The 18449-nt window shown below is 41.4% G+C and overlaps 1 protein-coding gene across 2 annotated transcripts in view; it reads right to left on the reverse strand.

Annotated features, from left to right (window-relative positions):
* pappaa (pregnancy-associated plasma protein A, pappalysin 1a) overlaps nucleotides 1-18449 on the reverse strand; it is a 71251-nt gene that overhangs the window by 5485 nt on the left and 47317 nt on the right. Inside the window, exons 15-21 of one of the 2 annotated variants that reach the window (XM_061293595.1) lie at nucleotides 12768-12951; nucleotides 12267-12468; nucleotides 11939-12143; nucleotides 10770-10917; nucleotides 10253-10368; nucleotides 6236-6307; nucleotides 5241-5339 (exon numbers count right to left, since the gene is read on the reverse strand). In XM_061293595.1, the coding sequence (XP_061149579.1) occupies nucleotides 5241-5339; nucleotides 6236-6307; nucleotides 10253-10368; nucleotides 10770-10917; nucleotides 11939-12143; nucleotides 12267-12468; nucleotides 12768-12951 (1026 nt within the window). Of the gene's footprint in view, nucleotides 1-5240; nucleotides 5340-6235; nucleotides 6308-10252; nucleotides 10369-10769; nucleotides 10918-11908; nucleotides 12144-12266; nucleotides 12469-12767; nucleotides 12952-18449 lie in introns of both variants that reach the window. The other variant, XM_061293594.1, reaches the window with a different exon arrangement.

The following is an 18449-nucleotide window of genomic DNA, read 5'->3' on the forward strand; positions in this document are numbered from 1 at the left end:
AATTAGGTATTTTTTGCATGGGGTATTTCTAGCTAGACCTCTTCTTCATTTGCTTTCTGGATGGAAGGATTGATGGAAGGCTGTTACTGTCCTTTGATAACATCTTAATTGGTAGAATCGTGGGGTCAGTATCCTTCGACATGACCGGATAAAACACTGAGAATGTGCTGCCACCTTTTCTGCAAGCTTCTCTGGGGGGGCTTCAGCTGTTTGGGTAAAGAAAGTGTCCCCCTGCTCCTCAGCCAAACCAGGAACACATGTTGTCCAAGTCGTGCAAAGGCAAACAGCAGACTGAGGGCACGTCAGTGTAAAAATAAAAAAAAATAAAAAAGTGACTTATCAGCTCAATCTGTGGAGGTCTACTGTCAGCATCACTATTTCTTATTAGAGGTTAAGTGGTTGTGAACTCTTTTTGTACAATGGTTCGCAGTATGCAATGCGAACATTAAAATAAGACTAATCCAGCCTGACACACCACACAGTTTGGGGTTGTTTTTAGCTCAGGTATCAATAATGAAAGTTGACTGGCTGTTCCTTTCAGTGAATTGAAAATGTGGGATAAAATTGACTTTGTTTAGATTACAGAGCATGAAGGAGTCTGGATCACACTGGAAAAATATTGTAAAATTCAAATAAAAAAGCTGTTAAAACAAGAGTTTAGATTTATTAATTTTCCATTAAATTTTGCACATTCAAATTAGTCGGGCCTGGTCAGACTTCTTTCAGTTAATCTCTGTTAGAAAAGAAGAATATAAAGATTCCATCGGCCATTTTTGAGCCACGCAAGTTAAAGGAGACAAAGTGAGTGAGTGTTGGCACTCCCTTTAAAAGAGCGTATAAAAGAAGTTGTTTGTACATACGGCGGGGTGGACAGTGCCATGGACCCACCTAAGACAACAACGCCTGGATGGGATGATCTTTACATACAAGACCGGGGCCGGATGCATCAGAAACAGCTGTCAACAGCGTGATGTGTGTTCCTGTATGAGGCCAAGAGCTCCCAGTTTCAGTTTAGTTCATGTCTCACTTTGGTTTATCTTTCTATCCCTACTCACAACCCACCAATTCCTCACTCCACCTCACTTTCCATCCAAGGCTTATTTTCTATCCAAGGTTTACCACTCTATATATATTGAATGTTAGTGGGTGGCAAATTTGAACTGTTTTCCTTTGACCTTGACCCAAAGGGTGGCGGGGGCCAGCTGCCACATCTGGCCCTGACTTGAGAGTCTCTCTTCAGGGTGGCTGTGAAAGGCTGGCTGGCCTTGTGGGCCCAAGGCCCCATATCCCAGTGCTAGAGGGAGGCCTTGGGGTCGGGGCTGGGTGGGAGACACGCAGTAAGTGCGACATGAAAGACCTTCTGGTGGTTGTTGACCCTGTCAGAGCCTCATCCTTCCATCTCTGGTACAGGTCAAAATAACACAGTGTCCTTCTCATTTCACTTCACTCTGTGTACGTCAGCCATTGCTTGGAGTAGTGGAAGGTATGTATGGCTAGTGTCGACTGGACTGTATCAAAGGCGGCTTTAGACTCTGGTGACTGATACGCTTGGAGATTTTCAAACATGAATGCTGTTTCAAGGGCAAGGCAAGGATGTAGTGTCAAGGGCGCCAATCCAACACAAGCAAGCACACAGTCACAATAGATTTCCAGGTGTGAAGATAGTGTCCAAAAGCATTTGGAAATGGACGTCACAAACGACAAAACAAAACATGACAATCTCCATCCTGGCAGACTTAAATGGAATACGAACTATATTGATTGCCAGTCAATTACTAATCGGTCACTGGGTCACCAAACAAGATGAAGAAGATCTATGGTGCCACTTCATAGGGGAAGGGTTTATGATAACGTCAGCATACTTTTATAAGAGGGGGAGACTTATTAGGATGTAGGAATGGCAACCTTAATGCAAAAAAAATAAAAAATGCATAACTCTGTTTGGCTACATAAGTGCTAGCACTTAACATCAGCAAACTGCCAAAATCGCTAACAAACAGAGGCAAGTGTGTCCTCACTGCTGTGCAACTACCTTTGCTCAGCTGCAGAGAAACCCCCCCCAACCCTCCTTCACATTACCCCTAAGTCCTGTCCTACTTAAATGCCCTCAACCACCAGAGTTGGCATTGGAGCTAGTTATGGCGAAATGCTGTTTATTCAATTGTTGGCAATTACAGGGGATTTCAGTAGCCTGGCAAAAACATGAGAAGGTAGGAAAGTAACCCTGGATACCACCGGCAAAACACAACTACTGAATATTTTGTGCGGCTGTTGACCACAGACACCTACCAAATGCATATATTTAATACTTAAGTGAAGGCAAACATATTTTCTACATTTCAAATACATGCACCATCATCATCTTTGTCTGTCATTTTAGATGTATGAAGTTGTTTAATCATCTGCAGCTGAGAGCAGGAGCAAACGCGGGGTGGTCAGTGCTGGCAATGGCGGACCATCAGCTTGGACACAAACATCAGTCATGACACTTTACAAATCGCGTATTGAGAGTTCCTGCGTCAGACGGAGAGCTGTAAACAGCGTTGAGAGACTGGGAGGCAACTCAAGAGCCGACCACCAAAGCAGACAGAAAAACATATAGTCTCATTTAGCAAAAGTTGTTTTAGAGGGGCCAAGCCATATAACTATATAATTGCTGCCCTCTCCATATTGCTTCAAGCTTCCAAGAGAGGAATTTCTTCCAAAATTGGGATGTGAAGGAGGGGAGGGGGGCAGGCAACCCTCAAAAGGCATTACTCCATACGCTTGCCGACTCTCATCCTCTCCAAATCCGACTGACAGCTTGCAACTATTAACGCTAGATCCAGAGGTGACCTTACACGCAGCTAGACCTTGCACCCTCAAAGCTCCTGGGGGTGGAATAATACATAACAAGTCATCCCGAACTCAAAGGGGGAGTCAGCCATTGTAATCCAATACATGTTTTGGCAAATCCAAGAATATTTCCTCATGATCTTTTAGCTGTCTATACTGAATGTGCGCTAAGAACAAAAAAAGTACAAATTAAAAAATAAATCAAACAAAGTGGCTTGGACGAAGCTACACAGCAGTTCTCCAGCCAATCGCTTCATGGGGGCGTTCGAGTTCTTGTAATGCTTCTGCTGGCGACTCGCCTTCTTCCATGAACGTCCCTGAAAAATTTGCCTCTGAGCGAAAAATCAAATGTAGATCAGCATACATTACATGGGCTTCTTGGTATATTCATCAAAATATTTGACTTGGCAGACTCAGTATTTCATTCAGCTGGCGCTGTCTCCCTTTTTGATGTTATGACACAATGAAGGTGCACTTTGAGCCACTGGCTTGGTTCTGCCTGAAAACATCTTCATAATACTTGTTTGCAATGGTTTGTTTTGGATTTTAAATGAAGCGTACTAAGCTTTAAACTGGTCTTGACCTGACATTTAGCAGTACGGTATAACCCCCGTCGCACTCGGATTGCAAGAGGAAGCAAGGTCTTAGCGAGAGCTGAGCAAACAGCTAAAGGCTATGGTTCAGAGACTGCAGCCTGTGCTTCGAGCAACTATTTAACAATGTACTTTTGTAAAATCAACTAAGAAAACAAACATGGAATACCCCTGTCTACTCCCGTATAAAATATATAATCTTTCCAATATTCGCAACAACATATTGTTGAATTTTCTAGATTTCTGGAGAAGGAACAGAGGTGATCACTGTGTTTTCCAAACTTCCCTTGAAATGGAATCCATTGCTCAAAACGCCGTCACTTAGAAAAGCGCTGCTTGTGATTACGGCTTATGTCTGCACGGCTAAAACGAACCGTGAAAATGGACAGGAAGCATTCTGGAGATGTTCAACTGTACAATCAGAAAAACGCACGATGTTCCTTGTACATCCTAATTCACTCGAAGCAATAAAGAGGCTTCCAAGTCAGACACAGTGAAATATCCAGGGAGACGCATAGACCTCTGTATAAATGTAGCCAGACATACAGATGGATATGCCAGGAGTACAACTACAGACCCTTGCCAAAGGCAGGAGAGGCCAAACCAGAGAAGCAGATGTTGCAGCGCAGAAGCTAAACTACACTTCCAATCATGCCATTTGCCAACGACTGCTAAGTGTGATCCAGACAAAGCCCGTTTGGTACACTGAAGAGTGCTGCTGCTACCACAGGACCCGAGCGCTTTGCCGTATGCAGCCGACCGCAAAAACGTTAACAACTGCCTAAATGTCGAGAAAGTGTTTATGAATGTGGGGAATAACATGGAATGCAACGGAATGTTCACAGGTCTGACTGCTACAACCGCAACTAACATGGACATATGTTCGGGATTATTGACCGTTTCTAAGATTCACTTTTGGTACAGTGGTACTGGGTCATTCATTTGATGTACCATGGAGGAGTAAGGAGAAAAAATACCAAATATCCAAGCAACTTTTGCGGATGTGCTTCAGTGTCATAAGATTCAGAGATGATTGTCAGGAGCCCAGCGAATGATTAATTAAGTGTTGCTTTGGTTAAGTCATGGAGGCCAATTTTAATAGGCTGCCAATGGAACGAATGTGGTTGAATTTGGAGGTAGCCTATCAATGTAATTCTACTTTTTTTTTTTCACCCCACTGGTCATCAATGAACACGCTGCTTACAAGCGAGGCAACTCAACAGGCAGACTTCATTGTTTGACATAATAGAACTTAGTGTGCAATGTTCTGTTTCTGTTCTCAAAGGTTTGCATAATAGCCAATCAAAAACAACAACGAAGAAAAGATGATTACTCAATAGTACAGTGGCTGTAATAGTGTCTTGGATTCATCTGCGTGTTACACCGTGTCTCGCTGTTATGATGTCACACAATTTACGTAGCTGGTAGCTGACGAGACTAGCGTCATCTCGCCTACACACCCTGCGGTGGAAACAAGTTGAGGTCAGGATTTACCGTTCCAAGCCATACCCAGGGGATGGAAAGTGAACTTTTGTTGCAGACAGGGTATGAACTCAGAGGCTTCTTAAAGTGCCAGTATGGTATTGATAATGAGTTTTGGCAACCATCAATAAGGCAAAATGACTCCAGAGGGAGTCCAGGACGAGGATTTATGGGCATAATAGTTCTCATTTAACATATTGCCTCCAATATATTTTTCTTTCAAAAGTACTTTATATTATTTATGGTGGTAAAGGCTTGCCAATGGTAACATGTAATCTAGAAAAAAAAAAAGGAAACCGAGTTCATGTGCCGTACAATGGTGCGTCTAACCTTCTTGGTCTTGACAGTGGATTGGCAGCAGTCTCCTCCATCGTAGTTACAGAAGGCTCGGTTGTTTACTGCATCACAGTAGTTGTCTCCCATGAATGGCTGTGTTCAAAAAACGCACAGCAACAGTCATCTTCAGTCGTATCATATTGATATGGTTGTGTTAATTGTAGTTTCTCATGAGCAATACATGGCCTTCTACATCCTTTATCTTTTAATGTGATCCCCCACCCCATTTTTTTTGGCCTTTGGTGGACCAGAATCGTAAATCTGACAGAGAATGCAATAAACTATTCACTACAGGAAAAAAAATAAAAATAAAATCTCCCCTACGAGGAGATTTATAGGATTGGCCCGACCCTTTCCACTTGCGTTAACAATCAGGATATCCAATTGGTCTAAAGTGCGCACATCATATAATTCTTACATACAATGGAGGGGAATTCCTTCACACGTGAATGCAATATTTGGAGAAGACAGATGCTGTTTGATGTCATGACCTCAGTCTGACCTACAAATAAACTAAAGACTTAAAAGGCAGTAGATGACACGGTAATGACTGGCTGTCTGGATTTAAGTCAACTACACTTCACCTCTTGTAACCACTCCCAAAGGTTTTCTTCCTTGTTTACAAAGCCTTGACGAGTCCACCGATGTTCAAGAGATTTTATTGTGAACTTCAAATCATGACAGACAAATGTATTCAATAAGAGGGAAAGGGGCAGACGTGCTTATTCAATTTTATTTGACAACCATTTAAACTATATTAAATCCTGATATATGTATATTTAGTTCCGTTCAAGCTCTTTCAAAACAATGTTTACCTGTTTTGTCTGACTTTGTCTCAATTTATTAGAAAATGAATTAATGCAGGTATGCTTTACTAGATTTTTTTTCTAGCATATCAGGTCTTTAGAGCACATCAGGTTATTATAGTAATAATGATCATCCACGACCACATTTTTTAAATAAAATAAATAAATACAATATTGTCTTACCTCACATCCTTTCAAGCAGTGGAGCAATTCTGGGTGTGGATACCACTTCAGTCCCATTGTACAGACTATACTCTGTTAGATACATTGTGAAGAAAGGTATATAATCAATTAAGGTGTTAAGATTAAAGAACAAACAAAAACAGTCAATGTCGACTCATCAAGACACGTGTGGAATCCTTTCCCACTATGCTTGTACTTAAAATGCAGCTCATGGGAGGTGTGTGTGGAATGTCAATCTTTTAGCATTAATTCCATGGCAGACAGTAAAATGTCATATCCAAAGTTAATTTGTGTGAACTTGTGTGTGCGTATGTGTGTAAGAATGAGAATTCAACCGTCGTCGTCCACATAAATAACTCAGCTCTCACAGATAGAGTACAAAAAAGAGGTGCCTTGGAATGTCTGTGATTATCTTTACTAGGCCACCATATGAATCAATCAGAAAATCAATGGTTTCATGCATTCCAGTACACACTGGAAATTGTGGCATCTGTAAAGCTGAGGTACACAGTCCGGTTTCATTATAAGTACTGTAACACAAATTGTCAGATACTTTTGTAAAGGCCATGATACTGTTTACTTGATCACGTGCTGCTGTTTTGGTTAGCAACTCATTTTTCACAATCTAAGTAAAATATTTATGTCTACTAGAGGGAGGCATTTACTCATATTAATGTGTATGGTGTCTATTCGAGGAATAATGAATGGTATGATAAAATAAAGAGGCGACTTTTGCCCTACATGCCTCACACTCTGCAGTTGCGTGACTCAAAGCTCTCAGCCAGAAAAATATACAAATGCAGAGAATCACAAATGATTCCACTGGATAGCTTGCCTGCATTCTAATACGCCAGTGAAGGAAAGCACACTTGGATGTCAGTGAATTTACACTTTCATAAACCCTTCAACACCTGAACAAAAAGTTTCATTATGGAAGCTAAATACATAAAGGAAAAAGGAAAAACCATTAAGATCTCAAGTGTTGTTATAAACACACAAACTGTTCCAAATTAAACTGTGTCCTGTGTTATCCGTGCAGGTCAGACCACTATAAATCTAACATATCCCGGCGGGATAAAATAACTGCCTTACCTCAAATAACACCCCCAAATAATAACACCCCCTGTGTGCCTTTATCTAAGAGAATTGACATGGTTTTCCTTTGCGGCCGAAAACGAAGGCTATTTGTCATTTCAGCACTGTCAGCAAATCGATGCGATGGAGAAAGATGGAAGATGGAGGAGGAGGCGCGCATGGCAGAAGGCGAGGCCTACAATAGCCACGCGGCGCAAGATGGAGCACCTTAATTCATTCGGGAGCCGAAAACTTTTTGCACCTACTGTACTTTCCACTTGTTCTCGGTGCTTTAGCAATGATGTCATCCATAAACCCTGTCCCCTTCCCTCTCTCTCTCTTTCTCGCTTTCTCTCTCCCGCTCCTTTCTCCTCTCTCAGCAGGGCCGTAAATCGTGATAATCCATGATGGTTGCCTGGCTTCACCCCTCACTATGTATGTGATCCTCACTCGCTCCAAGCCTCCCGGGGCGCTGATACCACATAAAAATAGATCCCCATCTCAGCGCCACCTTAGACGACGTAATGTCATATAGAAAATGACTAATGCCACTGGAAGTCCGACAGGCTAATTTTGCTGATAAAGGGGAAGGCGGGTGCTTGGGGTGGGGGCCCGCAGAGTCGTTAGCTACACAAGGAAAGAAGGAGGAAAGATGTCTAAGTGGGTCATAGTGAGAACTGAACTACAACTGGTTTAAAGCAATTAATCATCATCACTTATTAAGGTGGACAAAGTTAACCTCTCGCGTAGGCAACGTTGAACTACATTGAATTTACATTTTGCTTCTGTGCATTAATTATTTATTCAATATAGAGATTTTGGGTAACAAACTAACTGTCTTGGGGGGGGCGTGGGAGGGTCAAGGATATCTCAGGGGTAAGTAAAACATTTTTTTTACAAACCACAAACATTTTTTAGAAAAGAGATTCATTTCTTATTCTTTTTGAGGGACGTGGAAATGCTGATTTTTTTTTTTCCAGAGAAGTAAAAAAATGGGCCAATGTCAATTATCTGGCCTGGCACCTAGTGGGTGCAAGCATATTTCAAGGGGGGGGGGGGGGACAGTGCCCTTGTGCCCCACCTCTATAGCTACGCCAGTGTCTTCTTCTGATGGTTCACCGAACTTTGTGTCCAATGGCAAAACTGTTGTTTTAGGGTTAAGATATATAATACAGATACACGCACTTCATTGACTTTAGGGAAACTGACTGTATGTCAAAGTAATAGTTAATAAATCATCTTCCCGCTAAAGTAACAATGTCAATGCTGAGCTTTGGCTCCCTCACTCAACCTTCTGGCATATGACCGCTATCTCTTTACAGGTTTACTTGTATGCAATCCATTGCGGTGCCCTCCAACAGCACAGGCTCAATTTACCACTGAGCACAAATCATATCAATTACGTACACCCATGAAAAACAGATTATTTCATGTCCTCGTGGCCCAGCCCACTGCTGACTCAGCGTGAATCTGAAAGCATACAAAATGGGTTGTAGGAGGGAAAGCACACCAACACATAAATAGTGTGATTCTTTCGACATCAGTGTCCCCTCATCTTTCCCTATCAAAAACTAAACAAAGCAATGCTGGGATAGGCTCCAGCATGCCCACGACCCCCATAGGGACAAGCGGTATAGAAAATGGATGGATGGATGGATCATCATTAAATGTGATACTACTCTTATACCATACAGCACGGGTTTCAAACTTGCCGCCCTGGGGCAATTTGTGGCTCACAGGATGATATTTTGCGGCCCCCAACTTGACATCAAAGTTTAACGCTAGTGGGGCCCCAACCTTTTTTGATATTGCCCTGAGCTTTTTGTAGCCCATAGCTCAGGCTCATGACAGCGTTTGGTGAAATGCAATTCCAAAGTGTCAACAAGTGGCATGAAAAGATATTCTTTCACCCAGTCCTAGTCATGACTATAAAACCTAACGTGAAGAAAATATCAGCAACAAGAACAGCCAATTTCAAGAAAAATAGGAGCTGGACCGTTTTATTTTATTTATTTTATTTTCCCCCTCACATTTCTTCAATGTACGGAGAAAGTTGCAATGCTCAAGAAATCAGATGTCATTATTCAACAAGACATGTTGCGGAATACGCTATGGGGGACAGGGTCATCAATCTTGTTTTTGTTCTGAGGGGCCGTTAATTTTCTGAACTGTTATAAATAAATGTTGAGAAGACTGGATTAGTTGTACTTTTTGAACCCTTTTTTGTGGAATACTTGATGTGGCCCAGAGACACCCAGATCCACATATAAGTTGGGACCGTTTCTGTAAACTATTGAGATGACTGTGAGGGTTAGGTTAGGTTAGGTTAGGTTAGGTTAGGTTAGGTTAGGTTAGGTTAGGTTAGGTTAGGTTAGGTTAGGTTAGGTTAGGATGAATGCAAAATGCTTAACCCTAACATTCACCCCAACTCTAACCCTATATATAGTAAATTTAATTTTTTATGTGAAGACTAAACATGAATGTTACGCCTAACTTCTAACTCTTAACGCTAGACATATTTGTAATCCTTAACCCAACCCAAACCTTAAACCTTTCCTGCTCAACATAATGTCTATAACATTATTTGACTCAATTTCTGTAATTTATTCCAGTATGACACACACACAAAAATTGAACGTTTGCACAGGTGTGACTTGTCTGCATATCCCAAAAATAGCAGTCAGCTCAAGCACTATAACCACTATGCTAGACGGTAACACCATGTTCTGAAAAATGTCTGAGGGGTTGCCATGTTTCAAATCAAAACATTTGGTCACGGCGGAAGATAAAAGGCAGGCACACGTGGGCCTTTTTCGAATTGCGACCGATGGAGCAAGGATATCGACACCAGGCGGCAAATTCCTTAAAGGAGAGTTGTGGATCACAGGGCTTTGTCAAGTGCGTCTGTCACAACGATGAAGTGGACACACTCCTCCAACGTACCTTGACCTTGTGCGGGTTCCTCCAGTGCTCCTTGAGTACACCCTCTGCCGTCATGTTGCTAGGGAGGATCACCACGTCGTTGTTGCTCTCCCTGCACGACAGCTCACACTCCTCGCCTGCACGTGACGGGAAATCCAGACAAAAAAAATCCAACATTTTAGCAATGGGCATTTGATGATGTTGATGACAGCACCTCTGCTGGTTACAACCAAGTAGTGCACTCATCTTTGTCTAAATTGCTTCATGACTCCATTAATCAACAATCAAGTCAACTGAATCAGTTAATTAGTACGACCACTCCAAGTGGTTGTTTTCAGCTAATTACTTTCATCCTAGCTTATTAGCAGAACACCACAAAAACACTTTCGGTTGGCTGATGCTAACCCTACCACAAACGTAATTTATAATGCAGATTCAAGTAATGATATAAGTCCCTTGGAGATTGTGAGAAACAGTGATGCGAGCAAAAAAGTCGACATGATTAATAAAGAAAGCTGATCTCTGAGTGCATACCCACCTATGCCATGACCTCGCCTGCATGAGTACTGAAGGCTGTAATGCAGGTTTTGAGGTAAGGAACACTGGCCTTTGATATTGGGGCAGAGGCGGAAGGACCCCGTCCAGTTGCCGTCCTTCCTACAGCGGATGGCGTTGGAGCTCGCGCCCTGCAAAAACAACACGGACACGCTCAACCGACTGGCAGGACGAGGACATTACGCGAGGACATTATGCTGGCATCTCGTTGCAAAAGCAGGGAAATACAATCCAACTTTTATCAGGCATCCAAGCCACGAGGCCTGAGAGGCCGAGCAGATTAAGAGGTGTATACATTTCAGAATTCCAAGGCAAGCAGTGTTGTTGTTGTGGAAATCAATATCCTTCTGAATAGAGCAGCATCAAACTAAGGGGTGCTACGGGAGTCGACTAACCTGAAAACAATGTAAGGACTACCCGATAAAAGATGGCAGGTACTATGGGGGCAAGTCGGTTTCATTAAATATCTATACTAGGAACTTATCAGAGAACTGCTTATAGCATGTGTTTAGTTGACAATATTGTCTGTTTTACACAATACGGACAAAAGATTAAAGCTCTCAGGTTCTTCTACGGTGCTCTAAGCACTGAGGCACAAATTAGGATCTCTCTTAAACTGTGCCTCCAAATGTCTTTAAATTAAGACTCGTGGGGGGGTATTAAGCCGATTAAGTTAAATTTATGGTGTTACTAATATAGATATATCATAACTCTAATAATAATTATTATCCTAATTATTTAGGAAGCTAACTAATATGATACCAGTTTGCATTTAGGATATTTTTACTCATTTTTAAATTACAAATGTTTTCATTTTTCTTATTTCCAATTCATTGTAATCAATGAAAAATCGATTAGAAAAAGTAATTAATATACCGTAGTATTTTTATTTTTTTAAAATAATCTACCCATCCATGAGCTAATTATCTACCCGTCCATGTATTTATTTTAGTTCATCGATTTATCTCTTTTTGCATAAAGCCTTCAAAGTACAAAACACTCAAAAAGAGGACTGAAATCCAAGACAAAGGCAATGTTTTGTTGCTCTACAAATGACACATGATAGACACACACACAAAAAGCGCAATAAAGAATAGAAAGAGAGGCAAGAGATGGACAGACCTGCTTGCATGGAGCGTGCAGCAGCCTCACCGTGTGGGCGGAGCCTCCAGTGACGGCATTAGCGCTATTACCGGCCGGGTCAGAGCAGTTAAGTCGGCAAACGCTGTCGAAGCGGAAGCCGTCGGTGCAGTGGTAGGAACCATGGAAGATTGGTGGCGGGGGGTCGCAAGTCACCGGTTCGCACGCCCCCTCCAGCCAACTTCCGTCTTCGGTGCACTGACGTTTAAACGCTCGCCTGTAAAAAATGTAAATTATGATGAGGAAATTTGAGAACGTTTCAAATAATCTGTTTCTATTCACTACAATTCTGTTTGTGGGGACAAAATATTCGTTCATCAATGACCATTTGCTTCTTTACCTCTTGGGTTTATTGGTCACATGATAGCCCGGCCTGCATTTGTACTTGCACAGTGTTCCCACTTTGAGGCCCGTCTCATTGCAGCGTTTAGTCTGCAGCACGGCGTTGGGCACGGGCGGAGGAGCAGGGCAGCGAAGCTCGCAGAGAGCTTCCGGGAAGGACCATAGACCATCCTCCAAGCAGGTCAGCGTGTTGTTGGTACCTGATAAACAGACGAAAACGTAGATTGAAGGACCAGTCATGAGATGTTCAGTTGCCTGTAAAAGTCGTGTCATCTTGCTTTGTATCTCTCCCACTAGACTCTGAAAAATGCAGAACTTACCAGGATCCTAATGCGCATTAAAAATTAAAAATGAAAACAATGTAAGAGAAGACACGAGCCTCATCTGTTTGCTTGTCTGACACTCCCAAGATTGCACTTAAGTTTATGCCATCTTTCCCAAGCAAACCTCGCCAAAGGTATTTTAAGGGCAGGCTGAAAAAAACGACGAGGCCACTCACCTACAAGCTGGGCGGGTTCGCGACACTGGAAAGTGCTCTTCTTGCCATAGGTGGTTCCCTCGGGGAAGTTGAAATTGGCCGGATGAACGTGATATTTGTCAGGCAGACCGCAGTCGACTGGCTCGCATGACACCTGTTTGTTCCATTTGCCGTTTGCGCAGGTTATGGTCACCAAAGAGTCAGACTGCAAAGGGGCACAGGGTATCGTTTCAAAAGTTGTTCGACTAGTTTCTTTGTACAGAAATATCTTATGCTTCCCAATTTTCAGAAGAGTATCATTTGGTAGTAGTACGCATGTATATGGTAAATGTACAATGTAAACAGACTTGCTCGTTGATGATAGTGAATCGCTGTCCGATATATGCTTTTATAAGCATGTCGCCTAACAAAATTCGATTGAGCTTCGCTTATGGCATGTCGGTAAGCCGCACTGGCCACTCAGCAGTTCAAGTAACCAACAGGACATTTGCAAGTTGCACCATTCAGACAACTGATATCCCACAAGTGCACCTAACACCTCAGCGCTAACACAATGCAGGCTGACCTAGGTAGCAGTGTGTCAATTTCTGGGAAGCACTCACACACAAACACACACATCGGTTTTGGTGCCTCAATTTCTTTTGACAGACAGCCCATATTTTTTTTTTGTCTGGTGGATAGAAATACAAATATGATGGCACAATGACACACACACAGATTTGACCTACCAAGCTAATGCCCTTAGCTTAGCGGCATGATTTATTGATTGACAGCTGACTGATATCCATAAATCTAAATCCCGCCAGTCTGGGATTCTCAAGCAAAAAAACGACGTCAGACCTTCAAGTTGACTGATTGCACTGAGAGCGATTGGGGACTCGAAGGCTGGTGAAATGCAAGAGGACACAACGGAACACAAAGGAGCCAGACAAGCATTTATAAAACTTGCACTATTATACAAATGTTTGGCAGCAGGCGCATGCACGCATAGGGTTGGTGTTCATACACTGAAGCTGTGTGAACGAAAAATGAGGGGGAGGGATAAACAACAGTTATAAAATTTCTCCAAATCGAAATTTCTGATTGGCTTGATACCCTACTAGAAATAGTTCTGATTCCTTTATATTAGTTGGCTTGTGGTATTCTATTGAGAGGGATGAGAGCAAAATGCCGAGCGCCGTCCAAACCTCAAGTGTTTTCATCCTTTCCTATTAACTCACAACATGTTACACAACGGGAATGCTTAGATTTATAACCACGCCAACAAATCTCGCAACAAAGCTGGGAACCTTTTATCATTTTGACATCCATCGCCGACTCAGACTAAATAAAGGAAAATCTGTGTTTTTAACATAAATTTCTCCACTTTTTGTTTTCCCCTTTAAAGAGTGTCCAAATATAAACGTCATTCAATTGAGCAGACTTTTCTTTTCCAACAGAAACCCCTTATTTCTCTGCAGTCATTAATTTTTGATCTTTCATCTGGATCCCAGCATATGACACTGCATAACAGTATCAGGTTCACCCCAAATAAATAAACTCCCGAATGCTTAGAACGCAACACATGCGTCCCATGTGAGTGAGGCCGCCGTAAAAGCGTTGTCATTAATCCCCTGGGAGCTAATATGATTACAAAGAGTACGCATGCAAGGTTCTCCAAACGCAAAGGAAAGCCATCCGATGACAATATTGAGTGCTGTTAAAGGTCTGTGGTAGGCTGCTATAGGGCACGTAAGGCTGCGAGTGCCGCTGTGCGTGTAAATTTGTGGGAAGTTTCCCTCCTTTAAAAACTTTACAGCTGACTCGCGCTCCTCCAGTAGCCACTTTAACAACCTTTGGCCACTCTGCCTAATTCAAGCCAGGCAGCCTATTAGACGCAAGAACCAACAGAAGGACGACATTTTCATTCGAGCCAGAACTTTTCCTTAAGCGGCACACAAACACATGAGCACATGTGAAAAGTATGGCTGCGGCCTATATACTGCACTTGTATTTTATAATACGTTATAATAATGGCGCTATATAGAAGTACCACATTTGGAATGGTTTGGTGGAAACAACCTATATGTCATTATCCTGTTCATTATGTTGATGATTTGACGCACTAAAACAGCAAAGGAAACACATTTTCAGTATAAATTTGGACACGCATAGATTTGAAGCTTGTATTGTACAATAAAAAGGACTCCCGCTGGTATTTTGGCTGAGGTTGACTTGATGTCTCGCCAACCGCTGTTGTGAAGAAAAAAAAAAAAAAAGATTTGTGTGCAGAAAAACCAGTAACATCAGAGAGTCTTTGAGCGACAAAACCCAGTAAGGATTTTGACTCTGGCAACAATATAAGCTCTCATTGTAACCTAATGAATGAGAGAAGGAACCAGAACCACTGAAGGATTTAAGCACATAATAACCTTTTGGGGTTATAAAATCCGCAAACATGGTGCAGACAGATATTTTAGCTGGAAGCAACTGTATATCTAAAACGAAGAACACAAATGTGTTGCTCTGCGGCGGTACCGCAACAAGCTCCAATTTTCGAAATTAATTTCCGAATAAAATTATTTGGAATGAATCGGTCTAAAACCCCGAATAGCTGTACAGGGAATATTTTTGAAATTCGATACAAGTTCAAGCAAAGATTCAAACATACTTCTGAAATTAATTAGAGTGAGTGTTGCTGCGTCAAATTTAAAGCTATTTTTGTGCGAAGGTTTTTAGTTTGACTTACAAGCTTTGAAAAAATGAAGCCCAAAAACTGTCACTGGAAAGAGGTAAATAGTGATGACAGAGCTGAGGTATTTAAGTTTGCCAGAGTTGCATTTTTTAATTAGCAAGATCCAATTTGGCCAGAACTTTGATGAGGGTCAAAGTGTTTGGAATCTATTGAGGTGGGACGATTAGAAAGAGAGCAGAAGCCCCTCAGCTGTCCAGAGTTTTGGTAGTTGCAGATACTAGTTTTTAAGATATATTTTCTGTTATTTAGCAAGTTAGCTATAGATGCTTATATGTTATCTTATGCAAAGACATTTTAATTAACTCAAAGGTATCTGCAATTAGCAGTAGAAGACAAAAAGCAGTAGAAGACATCTTCAGATGAAATGACTGACTTCCTACTTCAAATGCCCTTTCACTAAAATAATGTCAGCGTCTAATACGCATTAATTCCGTACTGAAGGTAATGGCCTCTGGGACATTCCACGGTATTTGTCTGAACGGAGCCTATAGTGGCCCCCTCCTCGCACGGCCACACACATTTACAGGTCACACGTTGACACCATGCACCACCGCCTTAAAGAGACTTAAGAGGGTCTTCTGGTCACACTCTAAATCTAATATGTAGTCGGGCTGACTTGATCACATACAGTACGGCCGTAATTCAGCTCGCCGAGCACTTTCAAGTTGCCGTGTTGTATTACGACAAGCCAGTAGAGCCCGAAAGGGATGTCTATATGAGAAACCGTGGCTATTATTCAGTTGTGGTGCCAGTACTCAGTGTTCTCTGACCACTTGAAAGCGATTCAAATGGAAAACAGACAGCTGCAACATTTACAACTTAAATGTACGGATGGGGGGGAAAGAAAATATCCAGAGAAAAAGGTGTTCCTGGATCTTTTTTTTTTTAGTGTGACAAAGATACAATGGCTAATAGAAGAAGATAAGAAGACACTGCCTGCTAAACTTTTCAACTCGAGCAACAAGGCAACCACAATTCATTCCATGAAACACTTTTGGTTTACTTTCAAATAGAAATTTCCCATTGAAAGTAATTCTATTTTGAATAATGTGTACCAGAGTCTAAACTGTCAGCAAAGCCATGGATGGCAGGCAAAGTAACGTTTTAACATTATTGTCATATAAAATAGATATATAAATTAAAAAAAAACATATATAGTATTTCATCAGGTGGTGGTCCAGATATAGTTTCAGACATGATTTTATTGTCTGCAACATAATCCCAAACCAAACATGGCCGCTATTTGGTAGTTCTACTAAATTGCCACTACTGAGACTTTTTTTTTTTTTTTAATTCATACCGGTAACGTATCCCAAATTTTGTCCGAGATAAACGACTTTGTGAATTTGTACGGAAGGGAAAGCACTCAAATTAGCAATTTGGTCTAAGAATAATATTGACCTCAAAAAGTAAAGGGGCTTTCCTACCCCAACTGATATAATGTAAAATATTAAAAGAACAAGCGTATTTTGATCACAAATCACAAGCATATTGCTCGCCAGTTGGCGCAAGCACAAGAAACTAACAGAGCTCTCTTCAATAGAAAACAGACAATTTCACTTTGAATAAAAGCAATCTGATATTTTATCTTGTTCAACTTCTGTGTTGTTGAACTTGATTTGACTTTGCAATGGAACGACGGCTCGTGACTCAGCTCGCTTTTGAAATTGGGATGTAAGAATGGGCGTTCACAGTGACTGCCTTAAATCTCCTTCACATTTGTCTTGTTTGTCCAGTGTTTTGGCAAATGTACCCTGCTGTCCCAGGCGTAAAAAAAAAAAAAAAAAAGCCACATCCGCCCCCACTCAACCCCACCACGTTCTATAGAGTAATTATAAACATCATTCTGTCAGCACAACTATTTTGCAGCATCAGCTCTAATATCGGCGACATGTGAGCTGAGCGGAGTGATTTAGGTGCCCCCAGTGACAGGACAAGGCTCATTTGAAAATAATTTCGCAAATTTATGTTGATGTTTTTTGGCACATGGTTTTCTGTCTGCCTACTTAAAAAACATATGTAGCCAAGTTTAAGAGTCAAGAGCAACATGGCTCATCGCTGAAACGATCCAAACCCTTGAAGTGACCCCAGAGTGACTCTGACTGGGGTTGGACATTTGACAACATCATTTTCTTCATTGACTATGGGATAAATGAACGATCAATCAACAGCTTTTTTTTTGTTTTGGGGTTTTTCAGTATTTCTTAACATTTCTCATTAAATATTCCATAATACATTTTGTCTTCTTTAGACAGCAAACTGGCTGTGAGTCTCAATATCATATCAGTAGTTGTTTCTTTTAAGAACTGGGGAAATTGAGGAAAGTCATCATTTTAGAATTGATGAAAGTGTTACACATTCTGGAATATTTTCTCAAACGAATTTCCGTTTTGTTGACACTCAAACACCAATAAAAAAAATTCCAAGAGGGTTCATCCTGGTAATTTTTCACAAGTATGCCCTCAAATTGGCTTGATATGATGGTGAATGCATTTAAACAGTGTATACAACAAATATTTTATAGTTGACTTTTTTGTATTTGGGTGAAGTATGGCAATAAGATTTGAAAACTTGCCAAATTTCTAAAAATGTCACAAGGTCAGAGTTTGCCCAAACGTCTTATGTGTGATGATGAAGACTCCTACATGTATACGTGGAATAACGATGTGATTTCCTTCAAACAAATCCATCATCTGGTGCACCCACAACCCATTTTTATCTTCCTCGGTGGTCCTGCTTAACACATCTTAGTTTTTTGATTGAGGTTAGCCTTCTCTATTTAAATAACTGTACACAAAATGGGGCAAACCTTACTGTCTTTCCTGTTTGCCGCTGTCCCTCCCCTCCACTTTCCCCACATATACCTGCCCCTGCCACTCTAACAAAGCATAATTTAGCACTAAATGAATTGGCATTGATGAATAGCCACAAAGTGCAGCGTCAATCAAACCCTAATGCAATTAGCGACG

Source organism: Syngnathus typhle, linkage group LG12 (genome assembly GCF_033458585.1).
Source record: "Syngnathus typhle isolate RoL2023-S1 ecotype Sweden linkage group LG12, RoL_Styp_1.0, whole genome shotgun sequence".
Classification (NCBI taxonomy): Eukaryota; Metazoa; Chordata; class Actinopteri; order Syngnathiformes; family Syngnathidae; genus Syngnathus; species Syngnathus typhle.